Below are 14267 nucleotides of genomic sequence, written 5' to 3' on the forward strand. Positions count from 1 at the left end.
TAATGAATAATTAAATGGCACTTGTCAGAATAAATGAGTAAAGCACGTCCGGGGATGCAGCTTCCACGATGGGTTGTTGTTAATCGCTACCATTTGCCAGGGCCCCATCCCACCCCGCAGCAAGAGAGGGACCGTCAGGGACAATCCCCGAGTGCCACCAGCGACTCCGCGTGGCATCACCGCTCATCTGGCCGGCACATCACAGGCTGGCGGGCATCCTCGCCGCGGCACGGGGCAACCCGGGGTGCTGCCGGGGTGCGTTGGGAGGGGATCCCATGGCACCGCTTGCAGCATCCCGGGGCGGGACCCGTCAGCCGGGGCCACCCCAACCACTCACCTCTCTGGCGCACCTGGATAGTCCTCAGGGCCAGCACGTTCTGCTCGTCGGAGAGGAACTGCTTCATCTTGATGAACGGCTCCTTGCCTTTCACCGTCAGCTTGCGCCAGGGCTTGGGCCGGGCCAGGATCTCGCTGACAGAGCCCTGCGACAGCCCCAGCACGTAATGCCCGAAGACCCTCTGCCCGATGTTGTGCTTCAGCAGCTGCTCCTTCACCTGGAAGGCGATTTCGGCCGTGTCCAGCTGCTGCTCCTCCTCGGCAGAGCTGCCGGCGCTGCCCTCGGACGGCTCGCCGGGCGGGCTGGCGGTGCTGGCAGCTGGCGCGGTGCCGGGGGGCACAGCACCGCTTTTGGCCCCGAAGAAGGTGGAGGGGAAGGGCGGCCCCCCCCCGGCACTCTCGCTCTTGTAGGCAGGTGGCAGGAGGTGGGGGGCCTTGGGGTCCCCCGAAAGCCGCTCACCCCCTGGGAAGGGGGACAGCGAGAAAGTCCGGGGGCCGTCGGGGGCCAGGCCGGGGCCGGGCAGAGGCGGGAGGGGAGTGGGGGAGGCGGGTTCGTCCGCCGGGGCGTGCTGGGGGGACGGGTACGGCTGCTCCATGCCCAGCGAATCCTTCCCCGACTCGTCTTCGGAGTGATCCTCCTCTAGAGATGAACGAGAGAGAGGGAGACGCACTAGAGTCCCCCGGCCGGCAGCCCCGGCACGGCCTCGCAGCAAAGCATCTCCTGCCTCAGTTTCCCCAGGCGGCATCCCCACCCCTTGTCCATCTCCCCGCCCCGCTGCCGGCTCCGGGCTCCTTCCCACAGCCGGGGCAGAATCCGGCCCTGCCGCCCACGTTCCCAGGGATGCTCCCGGTGGGACTGGGGATGCCGCAGGACCGGGGGACCCTACCAGTGCTGGTCAGCAGGCTGGGCTTCTCCAGCAGGTACTTCTGGGAGGGGTAGAAAGCCTCCTTCCCCAGCAGCAGGACCTCCTCCGCCTTCGATATGCTCTGCAAGGAGCCAAGCCGAGATGGGAAAGGGCGGCGGAGCCACCGGCGGCAGGGCTGGCACGCGCGCCCCAGCCTGGCAAGCGCGTCAGCGCGCGCCGCGGCACTTGCCTGGGGAAGGCTGCAGCTGGCAGAGGCCACCTTCATCGCTTTAAGGATGCTGGGAGGGAGACAAGGGGGGTGACTCGGCGGGCACGGCTTTTCGCTGCTGTCAAGCCGCCGAGTGTCACGGCTGCTGAGTGTGCCGTGGGTGCCGGTAGCACCCGGCCGGCCAGGGGACAGGCAGGCAGCAGGCATGGATGTCGGTCGAGCCATACCTCAGCTCCGTTTTGATCTCCTCATAGTCCGCCTGCGCCTGCAGCTTCTCCTCCAGCTTCTGCGGAGCAGAGGGGGGGAGTCCTCGCAGCCGGCTCCTGGCACACACCCGGGACGGCCGGACCCGCGTTCCCCCCTCCCCGGCAAGCCCCCAGCCCCCATGGGCACACCTCGATGGCTTCGTTCTTGGCAGCCAGCTGCCCCTCCAGGTCGGCGATCTGGTTGGCAGAGGACTCCTCCAGCTCCTGCAGCGAGCTCTGGAGGTGTTGGACGTCCTTCAGGAGCCGCAGGATCTCCCGGTCCTTGGCAGCCAGAGCCGCCTCCAGCCTCGACCCTGAGCACATGGAATAGTTCACTTTGTCCTGCCGGGAGAGGGGACACCGTCAGCTCCTGGCTGCCCGACGCGGGGACAAGGGCCACCCTCCCCGTCAGACAGCAGGCGAGCCCAGGATTCAGCCCTGCGGGACAGGGGCCCCGGGCGGTGCAGCCGTGGGCAGCGACAGACCTTTCCTCTGCCCTTACAGTCTCCCACCTCTGCTCGGTGCTGTGGGAGCGCACATCCCCCCTCCCCGTAGGAGGCTGGGGCTGCAGGCAGGGCACGGCCAACCCTCCCGCCCCATGGTGGAAGAACGCTTCCGTCGTGGGCGTTGCAGGCTTGCTCCCAAACGTGGTGGGTGCTCCCAAATGCAAAAGGGTGCTCCCGAACGCAACGGGATGCTCCTGAGCACAACAGGATGCTCCTGAACATGCTAGGGCGCTCCTGGGTGCTCTGGGGGGCTCCCAGCTATGATGGGGTGCTCCCAAGGGCAATGGGATGCTCCTGGCTGTGACAGATGCTTCTGGCCGTGATGGGGTGCTGCCGGCCCCAATGGGGTGCTGCCAGCTGTGATGGGGTGCTCCTGGATATGCTGGGGTGCTGCCAGCCCTGAGGGGTGCTGCCGGCCCCGATGGGGTGCTCCTGGACATGATGGGGTGCTGCCGGCCCTGAGGGGTGCTGCCGGCCCCAATGGGGTGCTGCCGGCTGCGATGGGGTGCTCCTGGACATGATGGGGTGCTGCCAGCCCTGAGGGGTGCTGCCAGCCCTGATGGGGTGCTGCCGGCCGTGACGGGGTGCTGCCGGCCCCGATGGGGTGCTCTCAGCCATGATGGGGTACTCCCAGCCGTGACAGGGTGCTCCCAGCCCTGAGGGGTGCTGCCAGCCCCGATGGGGTGCTGCCGGCCCCGATGGGGTGCTGCCAGCCGTGACGGGGTGCTGCCGGCCCCGATGGGGTGCTGCCGGTGCCGATGGGGTGCTCCCGGCCGTGATGGGGTGCTGGCAGCCCTGAGGGGTGCTGCCGGCGCCGATGGGGTGCTCCTGGCCGTGATGGGGTGTTCCCGGCCGTGATGGGGTGCTGGCAGCCCTGAGGGGTGCCCTCACCCCAGCAGCGCCCGGCGGGGAGCAGCAGGCCAGGCGGAGGGAGCTGTTCACAGCCGCCAGTTGTTCCCGCAAGCTCTCCACCTCCCTCTGCGCCGCCTCCGCTCGCTGCAAGAGAGCAGAAAGCGCGTCAGGCCGGGCACCCGCGGCTCGTCCCACCCCACACAGGGCAGAGTAGGGCTCCAGGATCTGCACTGACCCGTGCCTCTCCTGAGCATCCTGCTCCCACCACCGCCTCCGTAAGCCCCCCGTGTATTTCGGCTCCCCACGTCCTAACGCAGTTCCCAGTCCCCATCCCTGGGTGTCAGCAGCCCACCTCCAGGACACTGCCCTTTTCCACCCAAAAAGCCATATTTACATGCAAATTGCTCTTTAAGCCTCTTTTATTATCCACGGACATTTATTTGTACCTACATTTTCCGAATTAAATAAAACTAACGAATAGGAATAGATAAGACCAAAGGCCATGATGCCAGAAACCAACGCCAGGCTGGTGTGGGTCGTGCCCTGAAACACCCAGGAGAGGCTGGAGGTGACAAACGCGGGCTCCAGCAGCCGAAGTGGAGCCCGGTGGGAGCCCAAACACAGCAGTGACCCCCAACACGGGATAGGGGGTCCCAGCGGGCTGGTTCAGAGGAGCCACCAGGTGAAGGAAACCAGAGTCCCCCTTTATAGGGCTTCCCAGTCCTGGAGCCTGGACACCCCGTACCGTTTTCAGGGACAGACACCCAGGCCACGCAGATGCTTGGGGTGCTGCGGCGGGTGCAGCGCCCGGGCTCTGCGGGGTGAAGCCTGTCAGCCCTGGGGGGCTGAGCGTGGCACGGGGGAGTGGGGTACGTGCCCTGAGCTGGCTGGAAAGTCACCTCCCGGCTCACCTGGTTGGCTTTTTCGAGGTTCGTCATGATCATGGCTACTTCGTCTGCCCTGCGATGAGAAAGCAAGAGGCGTCAGCCGGCGCAGAGGCAAAGGGACAGAGCCCTCTGCAGCCGGCAAGGGCTCCTGCCTTAGGTTTTGGGAGCCCCCATGACTTGGGGTGCTGCTGCGGTCGCTTAAAGTATCTCAGCTCCTCAAGTCATTTAGCAGCACTGTGGGGATGTCCCGGCACTGCCGCGCTGCTGCGGGTGGCTCGGCTTAGCCTCGGGCACGCCAACGGCCTCCGGGCACCACCAGGCATCACCGGCGACTTACTTGGATGCAGCTTCCTCGTCGTATTTACACCGCAGCTCCAGGAGCTCTGTCTGGGTGGCCTTCAGCGCTGGGAAGAGGAAGAGGAGGGTGAGCTGCGGGGTGGAGGCTTGGCCCCCCATGGCCGGCAACCCCTGCCCTGGCCCCCTACCTGCGTGGAGCACTTTGATCTTCTCCTCTGCCTCCCCCAGCCGAGTGGCCAAAGTGACCTGTGCTTCCTGCAGCCCCCTGCGAGAGACGGGCATCAGCGACGTGCCGGCGGCACCGCGGCCGTGCCGACCCCGCGGCCCCCCGCGGGTGCACGGAGACTCCCTCACTGCGTCCCCATCGCTTGGTGACGCCGGGGGACAGACCCGCCGGCGGATGCCGGGATGCGTTCGAGCCGTGTTACCCCCTGATGTTAAGGGGTTTATTGCCCCGGGTGTAAAAAATTCACTTTGGGCTGAAAATAGTCCTGATCCCTGTGGCTGAAACCCCTCCGACGGGGGCGGGGATGGCAGCCCACCCCTGCCTGTAGTTAATTGGAGGGGGGGAAGCAATCAGGGAAAAGTTATTCTGCATTATTTATAGCCTGCACTTGCCAGGAACTTACTCGCAGAGATCTGCAATTTAGGGTTTAAAGATTCCTCATTTGTTTCCCAGTGCAGCGTGTTAAGGAATAACAATGAAGGCACCGGGAAAGCCGGGAGCCTCCAAATTAAAAGGCCATTTAATGAGGTTCATCCGCCGACCCGGATTTAACCCATTTGTCCGAGCAAAACCACGTGCCAGGGAGACAGCGCGAGGGGCTGGCAGGAGGGACCTGCCCCGCTCTGCCCGCACCGCCGCTGCCCAAAAACCGCCTGGGAAAGGGGACGGACGGACAGACGGACGCTTGGAGCACCCGAGACTGTGCGTCAAGTTTCCAGGCTGGATGCGTCCGCTCTCAACCCAGACAGCAAAGGAGGTGCAAAGGGCAGGAGGAGAGGGAAGGACAGACGGACACTCCCGTGCAGGAGCAGGAACAGAGCCATGTGTCCCCCCGGCACCCCAAAATGGCCCCGGCTGCAGGGTGTGAAGCCCCATCCCCAGTACTCACGTACTTTTGTTTTTCTGCCTCATTTCTCTGCAGCAAGGTTTCTGCGCACAGTGCTTTGCCGTCGATGCCGGAGAGCGGGGGCTCGGCCGCTGCCGCGAGCCCGGCCACTGGCGACGTCCCCTCTCTGCGCTCTGCGGGGGGACAGGTTTCACACAGCCGGGCGGGGGACAGCAGCAGTGGCCGCCAGGGACCACAGGCCAGGGGACGGGTCCTGGCCCTGAGAGCCCCTCCGCCCCGGGGATGCTCGAAGGCACGTGGGGCAACCCGGCTGGGGACAGCCGCTGCCACCTTCGTCCGACGGGGGGGCTGGTGCCAGGGGGTACCTTTGGTGCCGACAAGCTCCGGGTGCTTCTTCCAGGGGTGGCTGAGGTCCTTCAGGGGGGTGGTTTCAGGCTCGAGGCGCTGGAGCTGCTGCAGCCGGTCCTCCAGGCTCCGGGCAGCCTCCAGCACAGGAGCGGGGTCTGTGGGACACGGGATGCGGTGGTGAGCGGCAGGGACGCCCACCACCAGCCCTCTCCCACCTCCCCGGGGACCCGCTTGCCCACCCTCCTCACCGACCACCCCAGGGCAGCTTAAAACCAGAGCGGGTGCCCTCCTGGCCCCGGGGCACCCCTCGGTCCCCACGCTTTCCGTCGCCAGCCCCGCGGGACCGGCGGGGCTGCATGGGGGCATCACCTCCCCGAGCGAGGCGGTGGCACCCGCAGCACCGGCGGCCCCGGTGCCGCCAGCGCCGGCCCGTTTGGGCACAGACAATGGCGGTTTGTGCCGAGGTAAGCAGGTGCATTCAGAGCCGTCCATCTTCCCTCTGTCAGCATTACACCATCATTAGCTAGTGTCTGCTCAGCAGGGTGTGCCATTATGTCTCCCAGGGCTGATGTAATTATACATTGACATAATTAACCCAGCAAGCCCATTAAGCAGGCCAGCTAAAAATTCATCTATAATTATTTGTTGTGTGCATGCTAATGAGTCCATCTGCACTGCCATTGTACAACATGAACAAATTAATTTACAAGTCTGGATTTTTTAATAAGTTCAAGAAAATGCCTCCTATTGAGCCAGGTTAATATAGGTTTGGGCTTTTTTTTTTTAGAAAAGGAGAGGAAAGAAAATAGATTTGAATTCTCCAGGGTCAAAAAGTTAGACAAACAGGGAAGTGGGACAGAGCCGGGCGTGCTACTGTACAGCAGGGATGCATGGCACGCATCCAAGGGTGAAAAATAATAACGGTGATGGAAAAAAAAATCAAACAACTGGCTGCCTCTGCTCTGAACGGGGTGCAGAGCAGGTCTTCTGCTCAGCAAGTCTCCGGCTGAGACAGCAGCGGTGCGGGATGAAGGGGGTCCGGTGCCACCGTGGCCGTGCCGTGGGATTTGGGCTGGTCTGGGGCTGCGCCGGCGCAGCCCAACCACAGCACTGGGCGTCCTTGGGGTGAACCTGCCCCAAAGACGCAGGATTTGGCCTGTGATCCTGGCTGCAAGTGCCCAGCATGGATGCTCCTTGCAAGCGAGCGAAGCCAAGACGTGCCACCCAAGATAGGGTTTGGGGGTCCCCCCGACTCTGCCGCTGCCCTCCCATCCCACAGCACCGCAGCCGCGGGGTGCAGGGCCTCACACCACTCGCCATGTGGCTTCCCTGCAGGACCAGCAACTGCCAGACCCCGTGTGCTAATGCCGAAAGCCCCCGGAGCATCCTTCTCCATGGGGAACGTCCTCCCTTCTTTCTGCTGGATGTCACAGAGACCCTGCAGACGGGCCGGGATGAAAGGTCTGTGCCCAGAGCTCGGCCACGGGGACCCAGCCAGAGGCGGGTGCTGAGCCCTGCCGGCACGCTGCCGGCTTTGGCGCTGAATCGGGGACTTGGCTCCAGCTGGGACCTTCCCAGGCTGCTCGCGGTGTTTGGCCGGTGCCGGAGCTGCGGCTCGGCATCCTTCGGGCTTGTTCCCCACCCAAGGACGCGGGAGCACGCCATCAAAGGGGGCCGCGGCGATGCGGTGTGGCCCTGAACCGGACTGGATGCTCTCACAGCCATTAATAACACCCATAAGTACTCAAGCTGAGATAACGATATGGCTAATTAAACTCCGCGCTGCAGGGCCCCAGCTCACAGGCTGCGGGGGACAGGGGTCCCCCCTCTGCTCCCCCAGCCCCGGGGGCTCCGTGCCAGCCCACGAGCTGCCTCCGCAGGGATAAACGCCGGGGCAGGCCCTGTCTGATCCGCGTTGGTAACTCCTCTCACCTCCGTGATGAGAAATAATACGGGAGGAACTGGCCCAAGCAATAAAGCTCAGGGGATTTTCCTTGCGTCAGCATTTTCCCTCCCGTGAGCCGCAGCCCCGTCACTGAAATACAGCCTGCGCGATCCCCCAGCGCGCTGCTCCCCGTTTGGAGCCAACGTCCCGGGATGATGTGGTTGGGAGCGGAGCTTTTAGAAGGGAAAAGAGCCAGCGGCGCTTCAGCTCACTCCCTACATCAGCTGGGACAGCACTGATGCAAAACGCCCGGCTGGATTAATTACATGGTGCTAATACCGCGCTGTCCATCCACTGGGAAAGCGCTGTCCTCGGCTGCGGGGCCGGCTCCGCCACCACGCGCGAGGCGTCCAGATGCAGCAAGGGGCTGATTCGGCACCAAGCATGCGCCATGCTTGCACCATGCTCACGCCGTGCTTGCATCATGCTCACGCCGTGCTTGCATCAAGCTTGCGCCATGCTTGCGCCACGCTTGCGCCACGCTCACGCCGTGCTTGCGCTGCCAGCGAACAAACCCTCCCGCTGTAGGGCCGGAGAGAGGATGCGCTTGAAACCGAGCACAACGTCTGCTCACGCCAAGGCACCGCGGGTGCCACGTGCCGTCGCACTCTGAGCCACACGGGAGGGCTCGGGACGCTGCCCATGGTGCAGGGGATGGTCCCCCCTGCGTGGTCACGGGCCCCAGGGGGACAGGTTAGAGGAGATGGCGCCGACGCTGCAGCCGAGCGGCCGTGCGGCTGCGAGCCCCGCCGCGGCGGTGACTCACCGGTGGCACAGCCAGGTGACGGGTGACACAAGAGAGGCACGTGCCTAAACAGGACCTCGGGGCACCGCACGCTCTGGCGCTGCGTCCACCCGTGGCAGCTCCCACACGCCCAGGGGCCGCGGCGTGGCATCACCCACCGACGGCGCAGCCGGCTCGCGCTGACCCCTGTGCCAGCAAGTCCCTGCTGCAAACCTGCTGCCCAGGCGTGCTTATCTATTGCTCCATATGCTCATCCACTCTCTCTATATACGTACATATATATATACACGCATATATATATATATAAAATAAGTGCTGCCACTAGCTGGCGTTATTGGCTGTCCTTTAGTGGCACCGGTAGTGCTGCAGCAGGGACAGGGCGGTGGGCAGTGGTCCCTCTGGTGTCCCCAGCCCCGGTACGGGGGAGCGGGGCTGGGGTCCTTTCCCCGTGCTGCAGGGGCTCTGGGCTGCCAGCAGACCTGCTCCTGGACACCCCCACCGCAGCACCACACAGCCACCGGCGCAGCTCGAGTCACCGTGTGACGGCGGGACGGGGCGCGAGGTGTCCTGGGTGCTCATCACCTTTTCCCGAGCATGCACAGCTCCAGGGAGCACCCGTGTCCCCAGGGAGCGGCAGCCCTTCCCTGTGCCAGGGCCCGGCTGCTTGGCTCGGCCTTTGGCGGAGGTCTCCGTGCCGTGGACTGAAGGGTGACATCTACCTCACGCTGCTGTCTGGCTCCGAGAGGAGCACGGGGCACCCACGGGGCACCCACGGTGCGTCCACGCGCGTGCACGGTGCATCCACAGTACCTCCACGGTACCTCCACGGCGCATCCGCGGTGCCGTCACCTCTCCCACCGGGGCAGCACCTCCTCCGCCACCCCATCCCAACCTGCTCAGACACATCCACCAGCGTCCTACCAATCCTCCACGAGTCAAAGTCAGCCTTAAATCAAATCATCCCCAACAACAATGACATTAATTATGCTTTTAACACATTTTACTGCTTCCCCCCTTCCCTTCACGCCACATCTGTGTGAACAATATCCAAAAGATTTACGGTTTTCTCCCGTAATTACAGACACACAGCCAGCTCACTTATCAAAATACTTGCTGAGCAATCAGGCTCCGTTACAGTCTCTGCCAGAGATTTGTGTTGACAGCAGCCATTCAAAGCAAAAAATGTCGAATCAGGACTTATGTGGCGCTTGTAAAGTATTCCACAAAGAGTTCGCCTGTCGAGAGACACACGGACATGTAACAGACGGGGACAAAATGACGGGCGGGAGGATTTCGGGAGCAGGAAGGGAGAGGGGAGCAAGAGACGGATGCTGCGGGAGAGCAGAGAGAAGGGAGGAGGAGGAAGGGGGGTGCAGAGATGACAGGGGAGCAGTTTTGGGGTGTGCATGTGTGTGCATCTGCGTGCACGTGTGTACCTGTGCGTGCACGCGTGTGCATCCATGTGCATGCATGTGCACGCGTGTACAAGCAGGAGGAGCATGGCGGGTGAGCGCGGGAAGATAACTGGGTTCTGGAAACCGAGCTGACATTTGGTTCTTGTAGCACAGGAGAAAATTTAATGAGGACAAAAATATGTCTCCCTAATTCCCCTAAGAAATCATTAAAACATTTTGTTATTCCTAAATGTCTGGAAAATGAATTAGTGGCCCTGCAGGAGCCCTTCTGCGCATCTTCAGCCGTTTGCAGCTCTCCGTCCTCGCTGTGCCAGGGGATGCTCCGTGCCGCCGTGCCCAGCGCAGCCGGCACCACCGGCTCAGAGCGCGGCAGAGTCCACGGCAGGGAGCGGGGAGCAGCGGGGAGGAGGGTCCCGGCCCCTCACCCGGCCCTAGCACCGACTCTGCCAACACAAGTCTCAGGGTTGCCCCGTGCCTCAGTTTCCCCCTCCCAAGACTTGAAGCGGCACCCCGGATGGGGGGTACACCCCGGCACAGCGGTGAAACGGGGAAAGCTGTCCCCGAGCCGCGGCTGGTGCCAGGAGCCGTGCTGCGAGCCGGCGCTCGGTCGTTTTGGTTAACTTACCGTCAAAAAGACAACTGGGGATAGCCGCAGTGTTATTACAAGGGCTGAGCAAATGTATTCCTTTCCTAATGTCAAGATGCATTTGGCTCAGGGGCTGAAACACAGCGATGGCAAAAGCTGTTTCCACTCCTCTCTTCGGCTGGTATTTCCAGAGCACCATGCGCGAGCGGAGGTCGGCGATGCCAGCCGCACCGGGGACGGGGCTGGCAGCGCTGCCGCGGTCCTCGCTGGCTCCTCTCGGCACCGGCGCCGGCACGCGACTCGTTAGGCAGCCAGGTCGCCACCGCGTTGCTTACCTGGAGCTTCGATCAATTGCTTGTAAACGCTCAGGAAAGCCGTCTCAGCCTCCTTGCTTCTCTTACTAAGTGCAATCACCTGCAGGGAGATGGAAAAAGGGGGTGAGAGATGGGCTCAGACAAGGGAACTGGCTCTGCCGGGCTGCCGGCACCAGTGCCACCCATGACCGGCACACGGGTGCCCCCCAGCACGGCTCTGTGCCCGCTCCGCGCCCCGTGCAGCCACTCGCTGCCTTTGGCTAAACTCCTCGCGCCGCTGCCACGTCACGTCGCCCTAAATCATTGATGCGCTCTGAGTAAATTAAAATTATAATTTAATGTCGGTGCTTAAATAAGAAATAAAGAAGCCTGCCTGTTGTTGTGCTTGCTGGGCCGGATCTGGCACGCGGCCCTCCCCGGCCACCCTCCCCAGTACGGCACGGCTGGGGCGATGCCATGGGCGGGAGCGATGCTCGCGCCGGCCCCGTGCACCAGGTCCCGGACATCGTGCCCCCGTCCCCCTCGGCTGCCGGGGTGCCAGCGACGGTCGTGCCGGCTGGGCGGCGGGGAGACGGCACGCCGCATCACTAATAGCCGAACAACATATTAATCTGCTGCGCGCTCCCATCCAACATTTATGAGCATGAATCATTTACTCCCCTTAATTTTTCAAGGTGCAAAACCACCTTGGGACGGGGGCTGCTGCCCACCGGGCTCCGGCGCATTTGCTTTGCCAAGGGTCCCCTCGCTACCCCTGCACATCCAGCCCCACCTGCAGCAGATGGGAAGGGGTGCCGGTGGGACACATGGACCTCTGTGTCCCTGCTGCCCCAGGGATGGGGGTAACCCATGCCCAGCCAGAAAATGCCCAGTTTGATCCAAGCTGGACGCCCGTGCCAACTGGTGATGGAGGAAGAGGCGCCCAGCCGGCATTCGCTGCTGGCAGACACACTATTACCAACAGCAGACTAGTCAATTAAACCACTCCTAAGCCACCGATAGGCTAATTATCAAATGAAGCCCGAACTTCGCGCCTCAGCCCTGTGGCAGCTCCCGCGCCGGAGCATCTTTTCCCTCCGCTCGCCTCCTCCGTGCCGGCAGAGCTCCTGGCTCGCCCCGCCAGCCCGGATTGCGATTGCTTGTCATTCAAACCCAAAGCAAACCGCTCATTTGTAATCCAGCAGCCACCTGAGCAAACCGCCTGCTCCTTCCACGCTCGCAGGCACTGGAGCACAAAGATCATTTTTCTATTGTTAAAATTGTATAAGCCGGGCTTTTTATAGTGTCTCGTACACAAACCTACTTTCTCGGTGCCACGTTTCCAGCAGACGAGGAATTTGGGGGCTTTTCTTCAGCGCTCTGCAAAAATGCTTGGCTTTATGGTGCTTTAAAATAATAATAATAATAATAAAGCGGGGAAGAGAGGGCGGAGGCAGCAAGCAGACAGCGAGCGGCATCGCCTGCGTATCGCAGCAGGACAGCGTCGCGCCTGCCGAATTTGCCGGCGGCATGCGGCGCTGGGGTGGCACAGGGAGCCCTGCCAGGGCTCCGTAAGGATGAGGGGCACAGCGGTGCTGGGGTGCTCCACGGTGTCAGCCCTGTGTGACCCCCCCACTTTTCCCACACCCTTTGGACTTTGTGCAGGAGAGGAGCGGGAGCCGGCACAGCCCATCGGCACGGCTCTGCCGTGGGGCGACGGGGATGCCTGGACCTGCTCACGCTGCTCTGAATAGCTTCATCTCCCCTGAGACGGCATCAACCAAAGGGTGCAGAGCAAAGAGCCAGCCCAAACGTCTTCTCCATCACCTCTCCATCACCCGTGCCTGCCCCCGCCGCGCATCCCCAACCTGTGCCAGCAGGGAGGAGCCAGCCCAGACCTCTGAATCGGGCTGTTTCCACTGAATTTTATTCCTGAAGTCACATCACAGAGACAAAACATTTTTCAAGGGGAAACTTTAAAGCCTTTCCCTCTCCTTGGCAATCCCGATGGAGATCCGAGCATCCCCCACCGGGAACGTTGTGGCTCCAGGGCAGGCAAGAGCCTGCAGCATCCCCACGCCGTGGTCCCGTGGACCTCGCCTCTCCATGGCCACCCACCACGGGCTCGCCGGGGACGCATCCAAGTTTCCTCCTGGTTCATGCGAAGGGTCGACCCGCCGCTCAGCCCACCTTCCCAGGGAGCACCCCCGCACGCGGTGTAACACCTTTCCACCCATTAACTACCATCAGCATCTTAACTGGAGCCGCGGGAGCCGCAGTTTGCTGGTGAGGAGGCATTTGGGGGTGTTTCACCAGACAAGGCACTTGGGGGCCATTTCACCAGCCCCGGCTCCTGCCCCGTCCCCCCACGCTGGGCTCTGGCTCGGGGCTGGCACATTTCAGCCTGTATCAGCACCGGGGCATCACCGGCACGGCCGATCGGCAGGATGGCGTGCCAGGCGTCCACTCTGCTCTTTCGGAGTCCCGCTAAACTTCGAGGAAATGCCACTGAAAAAAAGATATTTAAAATTTTCAGCGACCTTTTCCAGAGGGGGATAATTCACCAAAATGCCAGGGGTGATTCCTGCCGGAGCAGCTCCACGTGCCGCATGAGCACAGCTCACCCCAACCCTGAAACCGCTGTTATTCCTCACGTAGAGCTGAATAAACACCTGGAAAAAGCCCACATCAGCCCTAAAATCAAGGTTTTGTAGAAAAAAAACCCTAAATGTTTGTTCCTTCAGGGCAGAAGCTGGCCCAAACCCTGTATCCCCATCTGAGAAGGCGACGTCACCCACGTCCTGCTAAAAAGAGGAGAAAACTGCTAAAAACGGGGGAGCTGAACGTCCTCGCACGCAGCCCCAGCTTGGTGGGGTCGGGACGGCGTCATCCCTTCTCCCCTCATCACCACGATGCCCACTGGTGACGGCAAACCTGCCACCAGCCGCTCTCCCTCCGCCCGCAAAGCCCTCGGCAGCCGGCAGCAAGCTCTGCCTCCGCATTATATATCGACGTACTATTAATTTCTATTCCCCCCCCCCCACTCCGTCTCCCTCCGCAGCATCCACGGGCTCAAGGTGAGGCACGGCAGCGGTGCGGGATCGCCGCCGCGTGATGAATTACATTTACGCGCCAGGTCCTTTTCATGGCTGGTGACTTTCCAGCAAAGCAATTATCACTGTAGAATGCGTAATAGCCTAATTAATTACTATTGTCAGGCTGGCCTCTGTGCCATGATTATACCTTCCGAAGCCAACTTTTTAAACATTTGGAAGCAGAAATGTTATTATAATTGACTGACAAAATGGTAAAACTCCCCCGGCGCAGCCAGTCCGCCTCCCGGTACGACGGCGAGGACCGACTGTCTGAGCATCTCCTCTCCAAAGGCGCGGGATTTGCGTTGCACCGGCGGTGAGTTTATTCTTATATCCATGAGATCAAGTGCAGGATAAGTAGCGGGTTATTTCCATCTAAATACTGGTGGCAGTAAACCACAAATGAGCTCTTTTTCAGCAGAGAGGAACAGCTGTCGGGGGAGAAAGCGGCAGCAGAGACCCCAAATGTTGAAGAAAACCGATGAAAAAATACATTCAAGCCTTCGCTATTTTCCTCGCTTTTTTTGCTGATGTGTAAAGAAGTCGGGGAGAGCGGGAGGGCTGCGGAGG

General features: G+C 61.9%; 2 protein-coding genes across 2 annotated transcripts in view; one reads left to right on the forward strand and one right to left on the reverse strand.

Moving 5' to 3' along the window:
* PHETA1 (PH domain containing endocytic trafficking adaptor 1) overlaps positions 1 to 14267 on the forward strand; it is a 59620-nt gene that overhangs the window by 12918 nt on the left and 32435 nt on the right. The window lies entirely within an intron of this gene.
* CUX2 (cut like homeobox 2) overlaps positions 1 to 14267 on the reverse strand; it is a 67477-nt gene that overhangs the window by 6525 nt on the left and 46685 nt on the right. The window contains exons 2-12 of the mRNA XM_075516298.1: positions 10645 to 10723; positions 5636 to 5773; positions 5317 to 5443; positions 4386 to 4462; positions 4238 to 4304; positions 3925 to 3973; positions 3053 to 3157; positions 1806 to 1997; positions 1638 to 1696; positions 1224 to 1480; positions 338 to 976 (exon numbers count right to left, since the gene is read on the reverse strand). Of these exons, the coding sequence (XP_075372413.1) occupies positions 338 to 976; positions 1224 to 1480; positions 1638 to 1696; positions 1806 to 1997; positions 3053 to 3157; positions 3925 to 3973; positions 4238 to 4304; positions 4386 to 4462; positions 5317 to 5443; positions 5636 to 5773; positions 10645 to 10723 (1789 nt within the window). The remainder of the gene's footprint in view (positions 1 to 337; positions 977 to 1223; positions 1481 to 1637; positions 1697 to 1805; positions 1998 to 3052; positions 3158 to 3924; positions 3974 to 4237; positions 4305 to 4385; positions 4463 to 5316; positions 5444 to 5635; positions 5774 to 10644; positions 10724 to 14267) is intronic.

The sequence above is a fragment of the Mycteria americana genome, chromosome 13 (genome assembly GCF_035582795.1).
Source record: "Mycteria americana isolate JAX WOST 10 ecotype Jacksonville Zoo and Gardens chromosome 13, USCA_MyAme_1.0, whole genome shotgun sequence".
Lineage (NCBI taxonomy): Eukaryota > Metazoa > Chordata > Aves > Ciconiiformes > Ciconiidae > Mycteria > Mycteria americana.